Source organism: Taeniopygia guttata, chromosome 13, assembly GCF_048771995.1.
Source record: "Taeniopygia guttata chromosome 13, bTaeGut7.mat, whole genome shotgun sequence".
NCBI lineage: Eukaryota > Metazoa > Chordata > Aves > Passeriformes > Estrildidae > Taeniopygia > Taeniopygia guttata.
In genome coordinates, this window is record NC_133038.1 from 14,504,442 (window position 1) to 14,526,051 (window position 21,610).

The 21,610-nt window shown below is 39.0% G+C and overlaps 2 protein-coding genes across 3 annotated transcripts in view; one reads left to right on the forward strand and one right to left on the reverse strand.

Annotated features, from left to right (window-relative positions):
• The window catches only part of INSYN2B (inhibitory synaptic factor family member 2B), a 29,911-nt gene extending 25,673 nt beyond the window's left edge, over positions 1 to 4,238 (reverse strand). The window contains exon 1 of one of the 2 annotated variants that reach the window (XM_012575974.5): positions 3,817 to 4,238. The gene's annotated coding sequence lies outside the window, so the exon portion shown is untranslated. The remainder of the gene's footprint in view (positions 1 to 3,816) is intronic. The other variant, XM_072935125.1, reaches the window with a different exon arrangement.
• The window catches only part of DOCK2 (dedicator of cytokinesis 2), a 154,243-nt gene that overhangs the window by 90,150 nt on the left and 42,483 nt on the right, over positions 1 to 21,610 (forward strand). Inside the window, exons 28-30 of the mRNA XM_030283811.4 lie at positions 5,009 to 5,107; positions 6,584 to 6,678; positions 19,813 to 19,891. Coding sequence (XP_030139671.4) covers positions 5,009 to 5,107; positions 6,584 to 6,678; positions 19,813 to 19,891 — 273 coding nt within the window. The remainder of the gene's footprint in view (positions 1 to 5,008; positions 5,108 to 6,583; positions 6,679 to 19,812; positions 19,892 to 21,610) is intronic.

Consider the following 21,610-nt stretch of genomic DNA (forward strand, 5'->3'; position numbering starts at 1 on the left):
ATGAAAAGATCTTCCTTTTTGGAATATTGCTAGAAAATCAGTACGACATTAAAAATACGCCTGTATAAAAAAAAAACAAAGATGGCAAAGGATATACTCCATGAAAATCAAGCTACTTTTATGTCCTACCATGAACCATTATTTTATTGCTTTTATCTATTGTGGAAAAGTCTTGAATGAAATAATACTGAAATTGTTGTGTTTTTCTAACTTGTAAAATATCTTAAAACCACACAGAGCAGCTGCAGTTACTCTCTCCTTGTGTTACAAAATTGTTTTGTATTACTCTACCTGGTAGTCTGTTACTTTTATAGTTGTGCATCCTTTTAGCTAAGTCTTGTGAATGTAAAGGAAATGGTAGAACAAGCTAAAAGAGCCCAGCATGTTTTCAGGCAGAAATGCAAGGCTGTCAGTGAGATGCAGAAGCAGGATGCTGTTCAGTCAGCCATAAAACACAAGGAGACAGAACCAATGAACGTAAAAATGGAAAATTAAAAGCTAAGAGTAGATGAATGTTACTGTAAGTGAATAATTAGCACAATGTGCTCATTGGCAGGCTCCAGGTCTGTGTGGATTGGGAGCTAGTCCCCATTTCACACGTGATGGATACTTGAGGTTGTTGCATAGCAGCCTGCCCTAATGCTTATGTATTTGTGCCTTTCCAGCTCGAAACACTACATTTTAGGACTGCACATGCATTGGCAGGGACATCTATTTCTGGAGAGAAACAGAACTACTGCATTAGCAATTCACTTGAAATTCTGCTTATTTTTCCTTTCAGACTGGTATTGTTTAGTATTTGCATAATATGATCAAGATGTTTGTCTCAACTTCTACATATGCCACAGTTCTCAAAGTGTGATGGGGTTTTCTGAGGAACTGTGGGTTCAAGTTACTGTAGTTCTTTGTGGCATCACTGAGCATCTTCCATACTTGTTTTCATGTTGCTCTTTAGCCCATGACAAGGAACAGCTGTGATGACTCAATGATTCTGTGAAGACAGTATTTTTGGAGACATTCTCAATAACAGACTTGTGATACAACATAAATATTGATGATTTTTAACACTTGTTTAAAATAGGTGATTGATTAGTTTTTCTTTAATTACACTCAAGATGAAATATTTCTCAGTTTTCCTCCAGAAAAATGTTCGTATTTATTTCTGAACAAAAAAAAAAAGAAAAACCCAATCAAAACAGAACTCTTTGGCCCAATGAAATTTTTGGCCACTGTTTTTATGTGCGTTATTTTTACAACTACTGTTTCTAACACACAATGAATTTTGAAACTTTTGGCTTATCCTAAAAGAGACTTCAGAATTAAGTCTAATCTATGATTGCTGCAAACACCACAATAACGCTGGGTTGTTTGAATAAGTTTCTTTGCCCCGTACAGAAAGCCATGTGTTAATCAAACATGAACCATCAGTAGTGTGGGGTCACAGGTTGTGAGGATGGTGCAGAGCCCCCTTACCTCCCCCTGCTTGTGAGGGTGAGCAAAATGAGTGTATCCTTGTGGTTTTGTGTTCACACTCAGGCTCTGTGATGGTAAAGTGCTCTATTACTGAGGGTAAATGCTACTTAAATGCCTACATTAAATAAATATCCCCGAGTCCTTCCAGAAGTGCATCTGCATGAGGATTGCCTACCCTGCAGCCACTGAAACCCTTCTACTAGATTAGATCAAAATGTAGCTTCATTCCATGTTATTTCTGTTGTTTTTCCAATGCATTTGCCTCATCCTTGTGCTGCTGCTCTATTTGAAGTTACTACGGCAACCTGTCACCATCTGCTATTATAAAGTGTGCTGGGCTTCAGTTGCTAGGTGTTGAAGTTTGTCATCGTACTCATATGATCCTGATGTTCCTCAGCTGTTTCTTTTCCTGTTCATGTTGCATCCACAGCTAATCTGCACTTTTTCAGCAGTGCAAGAAATTCCACATATTCCTGCTTGACCTTAGGAAGCCCTGTTTGTTTTACAGAATAAGTCTGCAATTCCTTTTGGTGTACTTTGTATATACTCAAATAAAACAACATCTCTTTCACCTTACCCACTACCTTGCAGTGTTTATACTAAAGCCAGCACTTTATTTCATTTATATATAGCATTAATTATGGGGGAGTTTCAGTGGACAGAGAATTTGAAGTTTTCCTGGGCATTTCTTCCTCTGTGAAGGTTTCCTGGGCATTTCTTCCTCTGTTTCATTTTCATTTGACACCTATTTACTCGTGTTCCTGCTCCTTACAGCAGCGCAGTGTTCATACTATTAATTGTCCTATTTCTTTACACATTTTTTAAAGTGTGTCTGAAAAAAGGATAATTTAAAAAAAATAGAACTCAGTGTTGTTTCTGTTTTGGGTTCTTTTGTGTTCATAAGGAAATAAATGTATTAAAGTTGGGAAATATTTTATTAGAGCATGCATATTTTATTACAGCCATGCAGAATTGTTTCTGGTTTTTTTTCCTGTTCATATTGTCTCAGCAGTAAAGTGTTTACTTTGATACATATATTTTTTTATACATTTGACCTAGTTCTAATCAACATTTTCTGCTGTAATTCACAGGCTAAATCCTAACAACTTGAGCACAGCTAAAATGCTTTGCTAGGATTCCACCTGAACTTCACCTTGTCTGCTACAACCTTTTCTATCCTATTCTGTTCTAACCTATTCTATCTAACTATTCAATGCCTATATGCAAAATTTAATGAAATCAGTTTTTTCATAGACTATTGTGTGATTCTAAATTTCTTCTGCCCATCCTCTGGACACACAGGCTGTGGCCAGGCACAAGAGCTGGTTTTTTGCAGAACTTACTGTTCACAGGCACTTTGTGCTCTTTGCACACTCCAGTAAGAGGCACTTAAACCCCAGAGGAGAATTTCAGTGGATGCAGAGAGGTATTGGCAGGTTTGATCACAGCTGTGGAGAGCCCTGAGTTACCCTTCAGTTCTGCCAGGGAGAGTGGCAGTGCTGGGGGTGCAGGGGCACTTCAGAGATCTGAGGCTGCCTCTGACAAGCAAATACTTATTGCTGCCATTTGGGGATTAGGAGGGAGGGGCAAGTTTTAAACCTATAAAGATGCTAGCAGATGATTTCTGATAGTTGAGATTGCTGGGAAGAAAATTATTAAAGATCAAACAGTATTTGTATTTCCCTGCTTTACAATTACATGGAAAGGATAAAGTTTTTGCAGCAAACCATCTTTACTGACACCTTTTTTATTAGCATTCAGTCCACCTGATATGAATTTGACAGGTTTGATGTGAGGTCCTGGCCAGCAAGACCTTTGCTTATGGCTCTTTTCAAGGTGTATCATCTGGTAAATTTAAAATCACCATACCCAGTCACTAAGGCATTTTTGCTGTACCACAATCACAGATATAGCTAGGCACATTTTTTGAAGTTGGTTTTAACAAAAGAAATAACCTTCTTAAAGTATTTTTGCCCTTAAGCATCATAATACGTCTATACAATGCTTGTGAAGAAATGCTGCTTATTTCAAGCAGTGATTATTTAACTTGAGTCTAGAAAGACATTCAGTGGTGAATGTTAAGTGCTAAAAATACGAGCTGCTTTTCGTGTCAATTCTCTAACTTCTGCCGATAGTCTTTTTTTCAAAATCAAGACATGAGAAGAAAACCCCCACACAATTTCAGTACCGAACCCTTTGCAATTCATTATTCCCTTCAGCTATGCATTTAACACCACAGCAAAGATTTGTCTGCTCCAGAACTGTAAAAGTGAAGTACTACTGCAGGAAATCCAGCATTTCTTTTAGAAGAGCATCAGTACCCGAGAACACACGATTTCTTACCTGAAAGCTTTTGCTTTACCTGCAGAAAATGAGTCTTCTTAGCCTTAAAAAGTAGGCGAGGCTCTCACTAGCACTAAGATTACTCCAAAAGAGGGTACGATAGGTCCTTTAGGTTGTAATTTCACTCTCTGTATGCGAGAGGTGTGCTGGGTCTGCTCGCGTAGGAATGAAAAAATAAATAAAGCCCAGCAGCACGAACCGGAGAGCAGCTCTTGGAGGGAAGCACAAGACCTCTAGTGGTCACAGGCAGAGCTGAGCAGGGACTGTTCTGCTCCGGAATGGGGACAAAATGGTTGGGTACCACTCTGATGGACCCAGCGAGACCGAGCGGCACCGAGCATCCGAGCGGGGCCACTGAAAGGGCTCATCCGGAACATTCAAACTGCTCAGAGATTTGTTCTTCTCATGAAATCCAAACATTGAAAGCAGGCTTGGTTTTAAGCCAAGAATTAAGACTTCAGCAAATTAAAAGGAATCAGTAAGGAGGAATCTTGACAGTCTTAAAGGAAAAGTGCAAATCATTCAACTCATTGTTATTGCTTGGGAAAGAAACGTCTTTCTGACTTTCAGTAATTTACATAATTTCCACCCGTGAGCTTTCACTGTATCTTTCAGCATTTTGACTTTAGGAATTGAGAAAGACTAAATACTTCCTTCTCAGGAAGTTTGAAAGAAGTTTTGAGATGGGAAAGTTGTAATGTTCAAAAGTTTGAGACTTCTCTAATAGCTGCTAAAACACCTGCAGAACATAAAAAAATAGTATTTCTTGCACTATTTCTTCCTGTGAATAATAGAAGTATTAGAAATTTTTGATTCTAACATATTTTCTTCCCATGAATTCCTAATAGAAGAATCCTAGGGGACGTCATATGCCTTTCAGGAGTCTTAAGGTGATAGTGAGTTATACTTTATATAAGAAGTTTTCTTGTCACAATGTGTGTTTCCACATGGCGTCTCATTAATGATGCAGCTTTCTCACAAGAGCCTGTCCCTTGGCAAGGCAGCTTTGGAATAATCCTTTTGGAGTTCTTAGTTTGTTTCTTTCATCTGGGCTCGCAAAAGCTTGAATATTATTTATTTTTACATACATAAAGGGATTTCTCAGGCGTTTCACATGCTTTGGCTTTAGAAAGAATACAGTCCAATATCTTCAGTAATTCACATGTGTTGATTCTGCCTGGTTTGCTTTCAGAGTCATTTTGTGGCGTGCATGACAGCGATCCTAAACCAGATGAGTGACCAGCATTATTCAGTGTACATTGAAACTTTCCAGACAAGTTCAGAACTAGTGGTGAGTACTAAGTCATCACAGAGTTGATAGTTACAGCGTTTTTCCTGTCAAAAATCAGTAGGGTTTTTTTTGGAATTTCTTGTCTGATTCTTCCTAGAATGAATCCTGTTGCTGTACATTTTTTGCCTCTGTGTTATTGCACTGCCTCCCTCTTCTAATGGTGGCACTGGACAACACTGTAATCAGAAATTTGGAAAGACACAAATTTCTCTGTTGATCCTGGCACTGAGATGGTGATGTAATGATCCAGAATAAGTAATGGGATCTTTGTGCCGTACTCTTCTGAGAAAGGGGAAAAGAAAAAGAATAAACCCACAACAAAACAACAGCAAAACTTATCCTCAACTAATTGGCCATTCCCTCCACATTTCACACACAATGATCCATTTCCATTTTCACTATTGAGTCTAATCCTGGTGCAAGTAACATTGTAAGCTAAATGCAATAAATGCCCTATTCTTGTAGTGCATCCTTTTATTGAAATTGTTTCTGCCATAATTTAATGGTCCCAGAAGGTTTCCATGGTTTTATGTGTGTCCTTTTACATTCCTGCTATAGCTGTCAGATATGTCAGGGTAAGGGCACAGGTTTGGATTACATCTGCTATTACCCATGGAGGCAATATCAGCACTGGTAAAGAACTGATCACTTTCCTTCTTTCCTAAAATCAGAGTGGTGCCCTAATTGAAATTTTAAATATGGACTAAATGGAGTAAAAAATGAAAAAATACTGTATTTTTCAAGCCTATTCATTCTTCTGCATAGTGGGATTAATTAATAAAAATATCAAATTTTTCTCAGAAGTACTACAACTTTTTATTTCCATTCATTTATTCCTTCTATTTTCTGAAGAGCCCTGTATGATGACTTCAATGTAACAGCTTTTAGCTTCCATTTGGGATCTGAGACTGCTGTTCCACAGGACTTTGGTTCTAATCTCATATTTATTGAGATGACTAGGAGTGTGGCAAGTGCATTTCTTTCCCTCTCAGGATTTTTCATAGAGGTGCACAGAGAGACATGAAAGAAAAAACAATTTCTATTTCTGCTCCTTGTTTTTCCCATGTGGAATGTGTTTGGAGAATTGTTCACCTGAAGTGAGTGCTTGGTTGGATTCTGGTGAGGATTGTTTGAGCCTGATGGCCAATCCAACCCACCTGGGGCTGGACTCTCCAGAGAGGGTCACGAGTTGTGTTAGAGTCAGACAAAGTAGTATGTAGTTTTAGTATCCTCCTTTTATATAGTATATTAATGTATTTTAGCATAGTCATAATAAAGAAATAATTCAGCTTTCTGAATTGAGTCAGACATTGTCATTTCTTCCCATTGGGTTCACCTGCATTTACAATACAGGAGTTCTTCTCTTGACTTCACTGAGAGCAAAGTGGAATCCCCCATCCTGGCTCCTTAATCCCACAGAAACACTTCCAAGTGTGTGTTCCACAGCCCCAGCCTGACTGCATTTTGTTGTTCCAGGACTTCTTGATGGAAACGTTCATCATGTTCAAAGATCTCATTGGGAAGAACGTGTACCCCTCGGACTGGATGGCCATGAGCATGGTGCAGAACAGGTAAGGAGGGAGGAGCTCCAAAGCTCTTGCTCTCTGTGCTTCTGGACACTGACTCCTTTCACACCCTACAAAACAGTTTTCAGTGCAGCCTAGAATAACTTTATCATTCCAGTCTGAGGAATGCCAAGAAGGTAATCTGAAACAACACATTAAAAATCTTGTTGCCTGTGCTTTAAGTCCAGTTAAAATGGAAAGGGGAAATTATTTACTTTTTTTATCTATTTGGATGTTACCTTTACTGCTGAAGTTATTCCAGCTTCTTGTTTTCAAAGTAAGACTTTGAGTTTAGATGCTGGATTGTGTTATGAGGTGAATACATTTTTAAGCAAGATTTATGTTGGCAGTCACCTGTACAACCTTTATTTTAGTTGTAGAGATGGTGGTAACACTGAGTTTTCTAGAAGTTTTATAGGGACAATTCTAAGAGTTAAGTGTCAAAAGTGCAAAGGTTTGAATGAACTTAGTCCACAGATGCTGTTTATTTGAAATGTCACAGTCAGTTACACAATTCTTCTACTTTAATAATATATAAAAAGAGAGGATTGAGGATAGTCAATAAAGCTGATCATCTCCTGAGAGTGCTCAGTCTTGAGGAAAAGATTTGTCAATAGAATTTACAGTTTTTTGATATCAGATTTCAATATGGGATATATTTTAATCTAGGATTTGAATGGAATTATGTTAAATGAAAATGTTGGCTGGGGCTTTTTTTGCATTCTGTGATTCAAAAGTGAAGATTACCTTCTAGTGGGTAGTGATGAAACCTCACTTTGTCACTCATGGGCATTAATGACCATGCAGAGGGATCCATGACCCCTCCTGTGAGGTGGGCAGGGACAGATGTGCTGGTGGATGCGTAAAATTGGGTAAAATTTTGTATATTACAGGAGTTTCATCCCTCTTGTTTTTTTGTCTGAACCAGTCTTTGGCCTCTCAGGTACAATCTAACTCCTTGCACATTCTTATGTTGCTGCTGCTGCTGTGGTTGCAATTAGTTTTGATGTAGCAAGGATTACTCTTTAAAAAAAAAATAGCAGTTTAGTGCTAAACTACCTACAATCATCTGGCACATGTCAACACATCAAACCTTTCATAGGTAAAACTGGTTCTCTTATCTAGAAAATGCTGTCAACACCTGCATTATCCACAAGTATGGGATTATTTATTCTGTGAGGGTGGGAAGTGTCTGTCCTTGGTCAAAGAATGTCTTTGGGGCTTCACCTGGTGGTGTCTGTATTGAGTCGAGTCCTGACAGGAAAAATTGCTTTGGGGGACTGTATTTGTGTTTATGTGTTTCCTAATGACTCTGAACTCTCTGGACAAGTTGTTCCAGGCATGTTTTGTAGCTCTAAGCTTTGTCCTCTGTAAAGAAATAAGTCAGCATTTTAAAAAATATTGTTTAGAAGCTATTTAGTAGTTCTCCTGTAAATACATTGCTTACTTAAAATGACTTGGCACTGTTTATACTCCTTGATTATGTTGCTGTTCTCTGAAATGCATAAGGAAATGAGTTATTGATCTTACTTTATGTCTTAATTTTATGTTATATCAACAACTGAGAGAGAGGATTTTTATCAGTCTTTATAGAAATTTGGTTTTGTTTTTTTATTTTTTGGGGTATTGGGATGTTTTTTTGAGGGAATTGATGTTCTACAAAATAAATGGAAGACTAATTCAGTTTTCTAGATTTGCCTTGTTAAAATTGTTTACCACAAACCAGAGAAGTGGCTGAGAACAAGTCACAGGGGATCAGGCTTAGGTCTCTTCTAATAACACTGAGAGAAGAAAAGACAATTAAAACAAAACCCCAACAAACCAAACCCAAAAAATAATTCAGCACAGTGCAAGCTTTGCATTCTCTATTCCCCGTTACAGACAGGAGGCTCCATGCAGGTTTTTTACTCCCTGGAGGAGGTGTTTTGCCTGGAGTCTCCCCTTTCTGCACTTGCAAAGACCTTGGTGAGGGCTGTGGGGCACATCTGTGTGCGTGCTGTCACCTGGGCAGTGGCAGGGTGTAGCTGGTGGCACTTGTGCCCTCAGGGAGTGCAGCACAGCCTGGCAGACTCCCCTGCACCATCCTGTGTGTTTGGTGGCTTGCAGGGAAAGTGGGAATTGGAGGAGTTTTGCTGTAGGAGGGACTGACTGCAGCACGAGATGTGAAATCAGTGCATTTACAGAGAGCAGAGGGAAGAGCATCCCCAGCACTGCAGCTCTGCTCCTGTTGGCTGAGCAGGACAATTCCTGATATCTGGAAGTAAAACCAGGCAGTGCCTGAATAATATCAGGGAGATTTCAGCTGAAAGTTTGATGTCTGGCATAGATGGGGGCAGACAATGAGGGAATGACTTCTTATAGGGTCCAAAGGCAGAATGGGCACATTCTTGTCCAGGAGAAATTCTGGTGGGTGTGTTGAAAGAATTCCAGTAGAAGCTGAACTGACTAAAGTTACTTATCAAGCTGTGCCTGTGTCAGGATGGAATGATTTAATTCAAATTACTTTAAATCACTATGATAAACAATGTGCTTTTTGCTTCCCAAGCATGCTCAGCCCAAAGCACTTTTGGGGGAGGTAGGGGCTGTGTGTGACAGGCAGTATTCAATGAGCAACAGAGAATGAAAAGGGCAAAAGAAATAATGAAATTACTAAATGCCTTTAATTTTTCCTGGCTTTTTCCCACCTTTCACTAACAGCAAGATGGGAAGAACACTTTTTTTATGACATGCTAGGTAGGGCAGAACACTTTGGGAAACACTAACATCATCACTGAGGTCATGAGGATATAATATCTGAGTTGTTTTTGTGATCCTCCATGGTGGATTTAATTAACTTTTGTTCTAATTAAAGTTGCTTACTGCTTTCTTCTTATTAGTTACTACTGCTTGTATGTGCAGTTTATTCCACTCATGACACTTAGATATTGGCTATTAACTTATTAAAAGCAGTAATCCCTAAGTACATGGCATTTGTGGGGAAATGCTTGGCTGGTTTAGGCAATACCATATAGTCTGTTTATCTTCCAGCTGTTAATAATTTTAATTTAGAGGGATATAATTTCTCCCAGGAAATTTATGTACTTTATTGTCAACATGAAGTGCATGGGGAGTGAGAATGGCTGAGTAAAAGGAGAAGTTAGCAACTACAGGGGAAGTGTTCACATCCCTTCCCTGTCCTCTGGGCTTAGAAATGGTAATTTCTCACAGGGAAAGTATTTGATCTTATCATAATTAGTACCTAGGATCAGTTTAGTTAGTGTCCAGTCTGGAGTGGCTTAGTGAGCACTTTGATTGTTTGCATGTGCATTTGGGTTGGTTTTTGAGCCTTGCCCACATTATTGTAAGGTATTTAAAAATAAATGGAAACAGGGTTTCACCAGCACATTCCAAGGTCAGATCCTACTCCCTGAAAAAAACTCCTGCTAGATAACACTGAAGGGTATTTTCTAACACCAGCAGTTTGGCTTTTTCTAAAATATGTGTTCATTACCTGTATATCTGAGTATTTTCAGACATCTGTCAGAGTCAAGTCTTCCCCAGTGCTTTTTAAGTTGAACTTGAAAGGTTTAGCGCTGCAGGTATTTGGCAATTGTTGTCAATTTTCTTTCATTATAAATACTAAAAATAGCTGCTGACTTGCTGATGAACTGCTTTGTAGCAGCCTCCAGCCGTGGCTCTCATGGATCTCCCACTTGGAGCACTGCTATTAATTCAGCCAAAGCTCACTGTGCCTTCAAATCAGCATCACCTGCAGCCCAGCACTGCTCAGCCTGCCAGGCTGGGCTTCTCCCAGTGCCCTGCTCCTGGCCAGGCAGAATAAATTCCTCCTTGGTGCCCAGCAAGGGACTGCTGGCGCCTCTGCTCAGGAGAGGACACCAGGGATTCCAGGCCTGGGGTTTGCTGGGGTGGTTTTTGTGGTTTTCTTTTCATAGAATGGCTCTGTGGCTCCTGAAAAACTTGTTTTCCACATATATATGCATGGTCCTGAGCACAGCCTTGGAATAAGTGTTTGAGGCCAGGTTGGACAGGGCTTGGAGCAACCTGCCCCAATGGAAGGTGTCCCTGCCCATGGCAGGGGGTGGAATAAAATGAGCTTTAAGGCCCCTCCAACCCAAACCATTCTGGGATTAAGCTGAAAGGGAGAAAAACTTTAATTAACTAAAATATTTGAGCTGCTTCTCAGTCTTCCATCTGTTGGTGGAAATAAAACTTATATATTTAAAAAACAACCAAAAAACCCATACCAACCCCCAAATGAATAGTTTAGGTTAGTTTTACCCTGGAAGCTGATTCATTTATGTAACTACGGTTGGATGATGGTGTTGTGATTTATTTTGTGCAAATAAGGCAGAATTTAGAAGGCTGATCTGCTGCATACAAGTAACTCGTTTCTTTGATCTTGTTTTCCTCTGCAACTTTTGACTGATTTAAACATCTTCTTATAGAAATGCTGTTGTTTTTATAAGGGCTTGAATTTTCAGGGGAGTAGAATGTATTTTTACACAGGCTTATGGCATATTGCAGAACTTTGTAATATTAATGTATGAAAAAATATTTTAAGCAACAAGTATAAATGTATAACGAAAATATTCTTTTATTCACAGTTGAAGAAAAGGGTAAATAACATGTGCAAATGGTATTATAACATGTGAAAACAAATGTTACTGTTAGTCATTGATTTAATTGTGTACAGTGATAGGATGTGTCCTTGGAGAGTTTGGCTTTGTTATGAGACTAAAAATGGCCTTGTTGAAATGCAGTTTCCCTGTTAATATAAAGTTCCTTTCAGAGGGAAATCTATTTCTTTGTTGTTTCCCATACTGAGGTATTTGCTACACAGTGGCTCAGTATTTTGTATCTGCATTAAATCCAGCTGCTTCTGTTTCCTCATTGTCTTTCTCAGTGTCTACAAAAGTCAATGTCTGTAGTCAGGGCAATGCCACTAAACAGTCCTGGGCAGTGGGGTGAGGCAGGTGAGAGCAGAGGCTTTCCCTGTGGGCTGGGCTTTGCTCCCGTGCAGAATTTCACTTCCAGCTGTGTTTGATCCCTCCGTGCTCTGCTGGCAGCTCCCAGCCTGGCACCGAGTCACTTCCACCTGCCTGTGCCAGTGCCACCCTGCCTTGCCACCACCTGCATCCTCCCAGCACAAAGATGCTCATCCTGCACCAACTCTGCTTTTTGTGGTTGTTCTCTGTGTGCTGACATTTTCTGCTTTCCAGGAATCTGAGCACTTCATTTTGTGGTGGCTGCAGCAGATCATCTGCTCTGCAAGGGAGGCCGCTGCCCACCGTGCTCATGGTACAGAGGGCATGCCTGGTGCCTTTTCACTGCAGTCATTTATTTAATCTTTTATCTGAAATGCAGAGAGAAAACGTGCAGGGAGATGTCCCATTCCCACTCCCACTGCAGAGTGTCTCATCTTTCCTCATATCAGCTGCTGGGGTGCTCACACTCCAGACTAAGAGCTCTCTAACTGAAAGAAAAGTCCTCAGTGGAGAGAACAACTCATCACACACCAAGAAAAACAAACAAAAAAAACCCCAGAAGTTATATTATATGATAATATACATTTACTATACTATATATATACTACATATACATATACTATATATAATAATTATGCTATGCAATAATACATATGCTATCTATAATTATTATGATTATATATATTATCTAGTATATATTTTTATATGTATATCTTGGTAATTTGATGTTCTCAGGAAGTCAGGTGAGATAAACTGGTACTTTCCTAGATACAACTTCGACTTGTAGATAGAAACCCCTAAGGTTCTTTCCTGTGTGGCCTGTTACAAAATGTTTTCAAGTATTTTAATTTTAATAAAACATCTGGGGATTAAGCCAATGAGGAGTATTTTCCCCTTTGTAGAATATATGTGCAAATGAGTTAAAAAAAAAATTGAAGAGATTACCCAGACAAACTGTTCTTTGTCACTACAGAAAAAACTAAAAATTCAAGACTCATAATTTTCATTAGCTGGAAGTGCATATGAGCAATCCTTCCGTATTCCCCATTCTGAGTAACTTTGGCTAGAACTTCATCTAATTAGAGATTTTCAGGAAATAAAATATGTGCAATTTCCTTGTATTTAACATTATTTTGAAGTCAATTTTCATATTTTTTTTAACCAGAAGCATCACAAATAACCCTGCTGGTGTATTATATATTTGCTGCATAATCATCTCTTTTAAAATTCATAGTCTGCTGGTTCAATGCAAAGAAAATCAGTGGAAGAACAGAGAAGTAATTTTGCCATATCAATTCAAACTTCTTTCAAACATGAAGGCTGTGGGAGTTAATTACTGTGTGACATCCTGACACAACCATGTTAAGACATTACATTCATCTTTAAGAACAGGGTTTCAGCTTTGTGTCTGATTCCCATTCTTGATTAGCACTAAAGACAGCATGTGATTGTTAATTTTTTCATTAATTCAGAATATTTCTACTATGCAAAAATTTGTCTGGAATGCACAGAAAAGCAAAGGAGACAGAAGTGAGAAGAAAGTCACAATATAAGCAAAATTAGTGAAAGTAATGAAGTACCAAAAGTTCTCAAGCTGATTTACTTAGAGCCCATTCTGACAGCTCCTTCTATGCTTCATTTTCAAGCCATGAAGTTCCTTAAAGCATCAAAAACACCCTATTTCCAGGAGTCTGGCATAAAATGTGCACATAATATGTAGCCTTAAAAATGTATTTTGGCTCCTAAATGAGAGCTATGCAGTGTTTAAAGCATGTTTTGGGTAGATGCTGAAGGAAAAGCCACATACAAAGAACCTGTTGAAGAGTCTCACATGGAAACTTGGCTTTTCTGGCACAAAATCACTGCACGTTCCTGACTGCCTCTGGGAGTTCATTGTGCTGCTGTCAGAGTAACTGGCACATTGCAGCATGCAGTACTCTGGATGCTTGGCATAGCTGTTTAATGCACATTTTCAAATAATGCTAATAAGGAAAGCCACGACGTATAATTGAGGCAAGCCCCAATACTATAATTGAGACAGGAGCTGGGGCACACCATTTTGAAGCCGTTGCTTTCTGACCATGTTATATAGTTATACTCTGGGCGTACATTGGAAAAGAATTTAGGAATATGGCAGTTGCTCTATCATTAGAATTCAATATGAATGGTTCAAGAAATTATTCTTCAGTCTGTAGAGAAGCTGAGTTGACACGAGGGATAAATATGATTAAATTATTCTCCTTTCTTTGAGTCACTGGCCATATTTTTCCAGTTACCATGGAAGAGGATTTCTTCCCAAGTGTTGCCATCGTTGTGCTCGTCACAGTCAGGTTTCATGTAGCCACAAGTTTTTAAATATTCTTCCCATCTTGCATTACCCTTCATTTCTAAATCAACGATTGCCATGTTATTAGGAGACCATTCCTGCTGTTGCTTTGTGGGGATTTTCATTATTTCACCTGTAGTACCTGTGTGGTTTAGTCTCTCCTGTCACACTGATTGCTTGTCTGCTCTCACTTCTGTGTATTTTGTACCTTCCAGCATCGATTTATAGTTGCCATTCACTGCTCCAGTCCTTGACAATGTCCAGCATCAGGGTTTGGGTCTGACCCACACTTTGAATCTTGTCATTCTGTAACGTGCCTTCTTCTGCACGTTCTGCACACAACAGGGAAGAGAAAAGGTGACAGAAGCCCACAGGAGAATCATTTGACTTCAGTTGCTTTTTCCTGGTGTTTACCTTATGTTAAAATACCCACCAGGTGTCTTCTGCACAACATTTTATGAGGATGATACTAAGAAGTTGATGTAAATTATGGACAAGTGTTGTTTTGTCTCTGCTATTCCCTGCTCCAGATCTCATAGATTTGGCATAATGACCAAACTTTTTCTGCCCAAACTCAGGAAAGATCTTTAAAAATAAGAGTTAGTACATCCTCCAGGGTTTGCAGCAACTTCCCTCATATTCCTCCTCTGTTCAAGTAGAGGATTCACTGATGAAAGGGCTGAGTCATCAGTTTTGGGGGTTTAAAAAAACCACTGAAGTTAGTGTAACTCTTTCTGGCTTGAATTTTGGACCAAACTCTCTGAAGGAACAGCACTTTTGGTTTGTGGGAAGAAGTTCTGAATGGTAAAAACTATCCATGCCTTCACTGACTTTGTGATGTGACTTTAAAAAAAACATATGTTCCATCATTTTAATGGTTTCTTTGAGTAAGTTTTCACAACATAGGAAATAGACTCTTTCAAACTTTATTTTTCTGTGTCTGATTATCCAGTAGAAGCTGGTACTTGATTCATTCTTTGCACCTGTCCTTACCTCAGTGCAGTCAGGGCGTGAGGAGCCACAGCAAGCAGGAGCTGATGCTCATAAATTCCTGAGTGAATTCCCTCAGCCTTCCCCTCAGTATCTGGGTTATTTACTCATCTCAGAGCTGAAACAGTGAACTCCCAGATTTTAGAGTCATGTGAACCTGAAAAGACATTGAAGAGCATCTCACTGCAGTTGGGCACTGCTTTAAAAGAATTCACCTGAAGAGTCTGAGGAAAGGGCTGTTCATTATTTTGAAAATGTTTCTAGTGCTGGATCTGATTTATGCACCTTTCCCAAAATAATGTTGTGGACCCACAAATGTTGTTTGTTTGGAGCAAGATGCAGAAAAAGGCCAGGTTTTGCAAAGCCACCTAAGAACAGTCAATGTGAATATAAGGTTTTGTTTGTTTGGAGTTTTTTAGGGGGTTTTGTTTGTTTGTTTTAATAAATCCACTCTTTGTTCTATGTCTCAAGAAGCTGATGTAACAATTCTAACTAGCTTGCTAAAAATAACTTGAAGTTGCAGATCTGAATTTTAGGTTTATTACCTATTTACACTTCAAAAGCAAGGACAACATGCAGACCTATTTTACTGTTAGACAAAATCATCATCTTCTGAGGACTAGCCTTGAAATCCTATTTTGATTCTGTATTCATAAACAACAAAAAATGTTGTTTATGAATACAGAATTCTTTCCTTGCTCCTTCTCAATCCCTCTGTTTTATTTTGAGGGAGAATCAGCTTGAAATCTAATCTTTATCTTACGGTGATGTGAATTTTCCATTTTTTCTGTCTTAAATTATTTCTTCGTGTTACTTAAGGTATACTGTTCTCCCCTGCTTAGAACAGACATCTAAGTGTGTGAAACTGAGTACAGCTGCACTGGTTTCTATTCTTTGGGCTCTCTTTCCAGCCAAAAGTTTTAACAAATGTTTCTGACAATACAATAAAGTAAAGCAGAAGCAGCAGGAAATTCAGAGAGAGAGAGGAAACAGGAGCAGTAGAACCATGACAATTTTGTTGCTGTCCTAAGCCAAAACCCTGCATTTTTATTCCCAGATTTAGCTCACAGACTTTGGACTTTGAAGATCTTCCATAAATCTTCAGGCCCAAGAGTTTTATATGAGCTGTACATTAGAAGCATCTATCCTCATAAAATCAGGAAATATCATTGAAGTTATTGTGGGTAAAGGAATTTCAGCAATTTTAGATCACAATTATTTAAACTGATGAGAAATTAATTCTGTTGTGACCGTAGAAAATTTATTGTTTCATTAAAATTAATTGAAAATGTGACAGTTTAATTTATGTCTTTAAAATTAGAGTTTAAAATTATATTTTCTCCTTTTTTTCACTAAAACCTCATGCTATTTTGCAAGTACCTGTTTATTTTCATACTTGTGGCTACTTAATTAACGTCCCTTTTTGGTGAAAGTGGAGACTGAGGCAGGACAGTGAAATCATTGAGGCATTGGCAGGAGGCAGGAATAGCATTCAAACCCTGCCTAAGTGACTCCCAATGACAGGAATAGATACACCCTTTAGGCAAAACACAAATGAATGAAAATATTTGGAACTTGACAGCCTGGAAATATTGCATACTCCCTGAAAAAGTGTCCTTCTAGTCTGTCAAATAAAAATATCTGTGAAAGGGATATTTACAGAAGACAGCTTACGTATAATTATATTGTATAGAAACCTGTAAATATTTTTATATTTTCTGTAATTTCTACTGGGCATTAAATACTTCAGCATTTCTCAGGTATCCCTGAGGTTTTTCTATATAAGGTTAAAAATAAAACCTAAAAAAGCTCTTCACAAAATTTTTTATTGTATTATTATTTGTATTTATTTTCTATTAATATGTCCATATTAAGAAATAGATTTTCACTAAAAATTTTCATGTGTGTTTAAGGTATGATTATTTCTACTTTATCTTGCATGATATTTTTGTTTAAAGAGTAAAGTACTGAAAAGTGTGGAGTTTTTTTACTGCAAGAGAAGTTACTAGCACCAGATTATACCAGAGTCTGCCTAAACTGGATATTTAGGTGATTTGTTTCGCCGTGGTCCTGGAGCAGTGTGGAAATGCACAGAATTTGGGAATTATAAAAGCCTCAAAAATGGAAGACACCCCCTCCTGCTCCAGCCAAAAACCCTGAGTGAAGGGAAATGCTCTCCCTGAGCAGCTGGAGCTCAAGAACCTGCTTATGTGAGTTGGCAAGAAATAAATTTTGTAAATCCAAGGGTCCAGAGCAATACAGAAAACTGAGCACTGACAAGGCCTTGACCTAAAATTCCTGTTCAGAAGAAGAATAATGATGATGATGAAACAGAATAACCTGTCTTGATTCTGCCAAGCTGTGTGGGGTTTTGTGCTGCCTAAAATAAATCACTCTTCTAGAATCCCCTTTTTTACAGCATTTTAAACTGTTTGTGTCAAGTATCAGGCAGCCTGGGGGGGGATAAATGTCCCCATGTTTGTGGAGCTTTAGGGGAAGAAGTGTTTATTTGCTTGTGGGCAGTGTGGGACAGCTTCAGCAGGAATCACATTTAGTTGATCACATAAAGGTGGCAGAGCCTGGGAAGTGGCACTGGGGGCACAGGGCAGCCCTGTGAGTGTCACAGAGCAGTGGCAGCCTGCAAGGACAGCACTGAGCAACATCTGCTTTCTTGGACTGCAGGGGATTTGATGCCACTTGGCATGTCACAAATCAGCCCCTTAATTCAGCTGGCAGGATTAGCTGAGCTAGTGCTGGAAGATGGGATCAGAGGATGCCCTGGATGGTGGGGAGGAAGCTCAGCTGAGTGTGTGGGGTGGTGCTGGGAGTGGCACAGCCCTGCCAAAAATCTGCTACCCCCACCTGCCACAGCTCCTGCAGCATCCCTCTGGTCACCTCAGCAAAAAGAGCTTGGCAAGATGTGACAACGTGCATAGTTACTGAATTTCCATGATCCCATCAGCAGTACAGGGTAATATTAATGGATGGAAAGAAATTCTTCTGTAGGCTGTAGGGTTTCACAAAGAATGTTTTCCTCCTGGAGAACCTCCCCCCTAGCAGGGGATCTCACTCCAGCCAGTCACTGCTCTAATGAAGCAGGGAGCTCCTTTGGGTGGTTGCTCAGTGGTTACGTGGGATTCCCTGTTGTAAGCCTGCCAAAAGCTGAGCTTTTGCTTCACCTCCCTCAATAAGAAACTGAACTTAGCCCTTCTGTTTGTTTTTTGTTGTTTTTTTTTTTTTTCTTTAGTGATGAGACTACAGCTCCTTTCCCTGACTGTTCTGTTTCTCCAGTGGCTCTTAGAGGGCTGCCAAGGGAGCAGAACTTGTTTGCTGTGTTCTACCAGCCTCCAGTGACCAAAGGCATTTAACTGGATTCCCTTCAGTTTAGTCTTTGGTGTGTCTGATCACTTGTGAGCCAGGATAAAATCCAGGCATTCGCAGCCTCCTGTAGCAATGAGCTGCAGAGGTGAGCAAGATTAGCACGGCACCTGGGTTTGCTTATTTTGGATGCACACCCTGGTTGTGTTCAGGGCTCTCTGGTGTTTCCCTGAGAAGCTGTGAGCACTCAGCCTCTCATCCCCACACTCCTTTGGATTTCATGGATCCTGGCACCTCCCTCCTCTGTCACACTGACTGAAAGTCATTTCTGCGTCACAATTATTTGCGTGGTTTCCTCTCTATTTTTCTATTTGTTTATCCTTTTGAGATGGGACATCAAAACACCACAGAGAACTCAGCACAGCATTCCCTGGCTATCCTGTGGTTTCTTAATCTTTTGCTGATAATCCTAATTATTGAATTATTGCTTTCTCTGATGTTGCTAATCACTGAGATGGTGGGGATTTCTGGACCTGGCTGTTGTAACTATTAGATTTTTTTCTTGACTGGGAGTATCTTGGTGAAAGCAAATCATTATATTTGAAAAATTAGGATTGGTTTTCCCTTGTGTTCACCATTATGTTTGCCCTTACAGTGTTTTCCACAGAAATATTTCCACTTAATAGCTTTAAAAAATTACCTATGAAGTGGAGGAAAATTATCACTTTCAGTCAATTTCCAATTTTGAAAACAACTGAATTATTAAAATAAACTTTATAAATATTTAAAGATACAATTGATTTTTGTTTTACGAATGTCCCGTGCTGGGAAGTCAGACAAAGAAATTAGATTTAGAAACATGACTTTATCATGCTGCATTAAGCAAGAGCTTATATAGGTGCTGCTTTTCAAGCTGGGGGGGGTAATGCTCATGGTTTTATTCTTGGAAGAAGTAACTATGGTATTTTGAATGTTTATTTTCACTGTTTGGAATGTGTTTATAATCCACCTGGGGAGGAAGGTGGGCAGAGGTGTTGTCCTGCCCTCTCCACCTATGAGAAGACTGAAAAGCTGCACTTTATATCTTTGAAGTGCAGCTCCTAAGTAATGATGTGAGCACAGGAGCTGTTTCAGCTGTCAGACCCCCAGAGGAGGTGATGCCACCCTTGTGAATGACCTGAGTTTGGCAGAAGGTGACACTGGGTTTAAAAGAATTGCTCTGTTTTCTCAGGAATGCAGCAGAGTGTGCAGCAGGGAAAATGAAATTCTGTTGTCTGACTTTTCCAGCAGAGGTAGATAAATGTTTTTGACAATTGTGTAATTTTTGTAGTGGGTAAAAAAATTGTGTAATTTCTTAAATAAATCCTGTGCCACTGTCCAGATTGTCACCTGCTGTGTTCATGTGTGATGCTCCCAATGTGCTCAATGCCAAATGTGCTCCCACCAGTATCACACACAGTGGGTATTGATTGCCAGAGGTTACATTCATTTATCTGTATCACTGCTTTTTTGTTTTTTTAGGGTCTTCTTGAGAGCCATCAACAAATTTGCAGAGACAATGAACCAGAAATTTTTGGAGAACATGAATTTTGAAGTTCAAGTAAGTATTTGGGGTTTTTAGCTGAGCCAAAGCAGCATGTGCACATCTCCGGTGCCCCTCCTGGGGCTGTGCCCCCGTGTCAGTGTCAGACAGATATTCACAGTTTCAGATGGGCTGTGCATTTGGGTGGGGCAGGATTGGACATCCTTCCGTGTGACATCAGAGCTGGGCTTTGATTCTTTATGGTAAGACACCAAACCAGGGTATTTTCTTCTGTAACTCTGCTCAGGACTGGCAAACAGAAAACTCTTTTTTTTTTCCCCTTAGCTAGCCAAGTGAATCCCAGACATAACACACAGAGCCTTAACAATGTCAGTGCTGTGGATGTAGGACAGAAAGAGCTTAACCTTGCTGATTCCTAGAGTATTTGGCACTTAGAATTTATTTTTGACTTGTAGTCTTCCCTGACAAGTCTATCTTCATCTATTTGTTTTTATTAGTTCTTTCTGTAATCATTTTTAATTAGGGTTAGTTGAGTTTTTTGTTTGCTCAGTATCATTCTGTTTCATTATGCATTTTACCATTTTTGTCTGCCTTTAGATGAAAGTGAAAATATCTATAGTTTTCACGTTCATTAAATTGGTGTTAAAATGTAAATATACTTTTAGATTCAGGATTTGTCACTAAGTGCTGCCTGATCATGGTGTGTGAAGTTATTCTGTTTCACCCTTTATATAAAGTTCAGGGTTTTATATTTTATGGTTCATCTCACAGATTTCAAACTGTTTTAAATTATTTCACTTGTGCTAAAAGCTGCTTGGGAATTGGTCTCTTGGTCCTCAACACAAAACCCCTTGGTCCCAAATAGCTGCAGAGGAGCCACATAAGTGGTTACACAGGAAGAGTTTGAAAGACAGTAGTGAAAAGAAAGGTAAAAGATTCATACTCAATTACATCGGCCTCAAGTAGGAAATGTAGAGCTTTTCCTGCTTTATTCCATTAAAAATGTTTTACTTTCAAAAGGTATGATTATACAAATATATATATATATTATGTTAATTAAAATTTTGGAATCACAATGAAAGATGTTTCTTCCAATAAACATAAAATAGATTTTTTTTAGTAAATATCCCTGTTAGGAACTCTCAGGGCCTTGACATATTTATGATATAATCTGTCCTAGGCTCTATCAGTTTATTAACAAGCAGTTTATAACCTATTGTTCCTGTAGCACTTGATCACTTTTTACTGCACGATGTCTCAGCGATTTTTAAAAGCGGGTAACAAAGGCCTGAAAGACATCACATTGCAGTATACCAAAATCACACAGACAATAAAGACTGGGTCTGTCAAAGTTTTATTAAGGTGTACACTGCCTTTTTCAAACACAAAAGCAGCAGTTTGTTCTGGAGCCTTTATTTCAGCTCTTTCCTGTGGCAATTCTGTGCCTTCCAAAGGGTTCTCAAACAACCAGGGATGTTGTAGTTCAACTCTGCACCTTGTAGTTCAAGGGGATGCATTAATGCTCTTTTATTCATGACTTGTCAAATATCTGGAGGCCCTGAGTAAGGTAAGCAATGTTTCAATAAATAAGTGGTGCCCTGTAAAGAATTGCAATACCCTTATAGTCTTCATAAGAGACTTTAAAGTACAAATCAAGGTGTTACCTTACTTTTCTTTCATGAATAAAAGCTCTGCAAACCTTCTAAGAGTTGCCTAAATATACCTATTCAAAAAGTTGCTACTGGACTAAAATGCAAAGCACATTGTCTAATATCC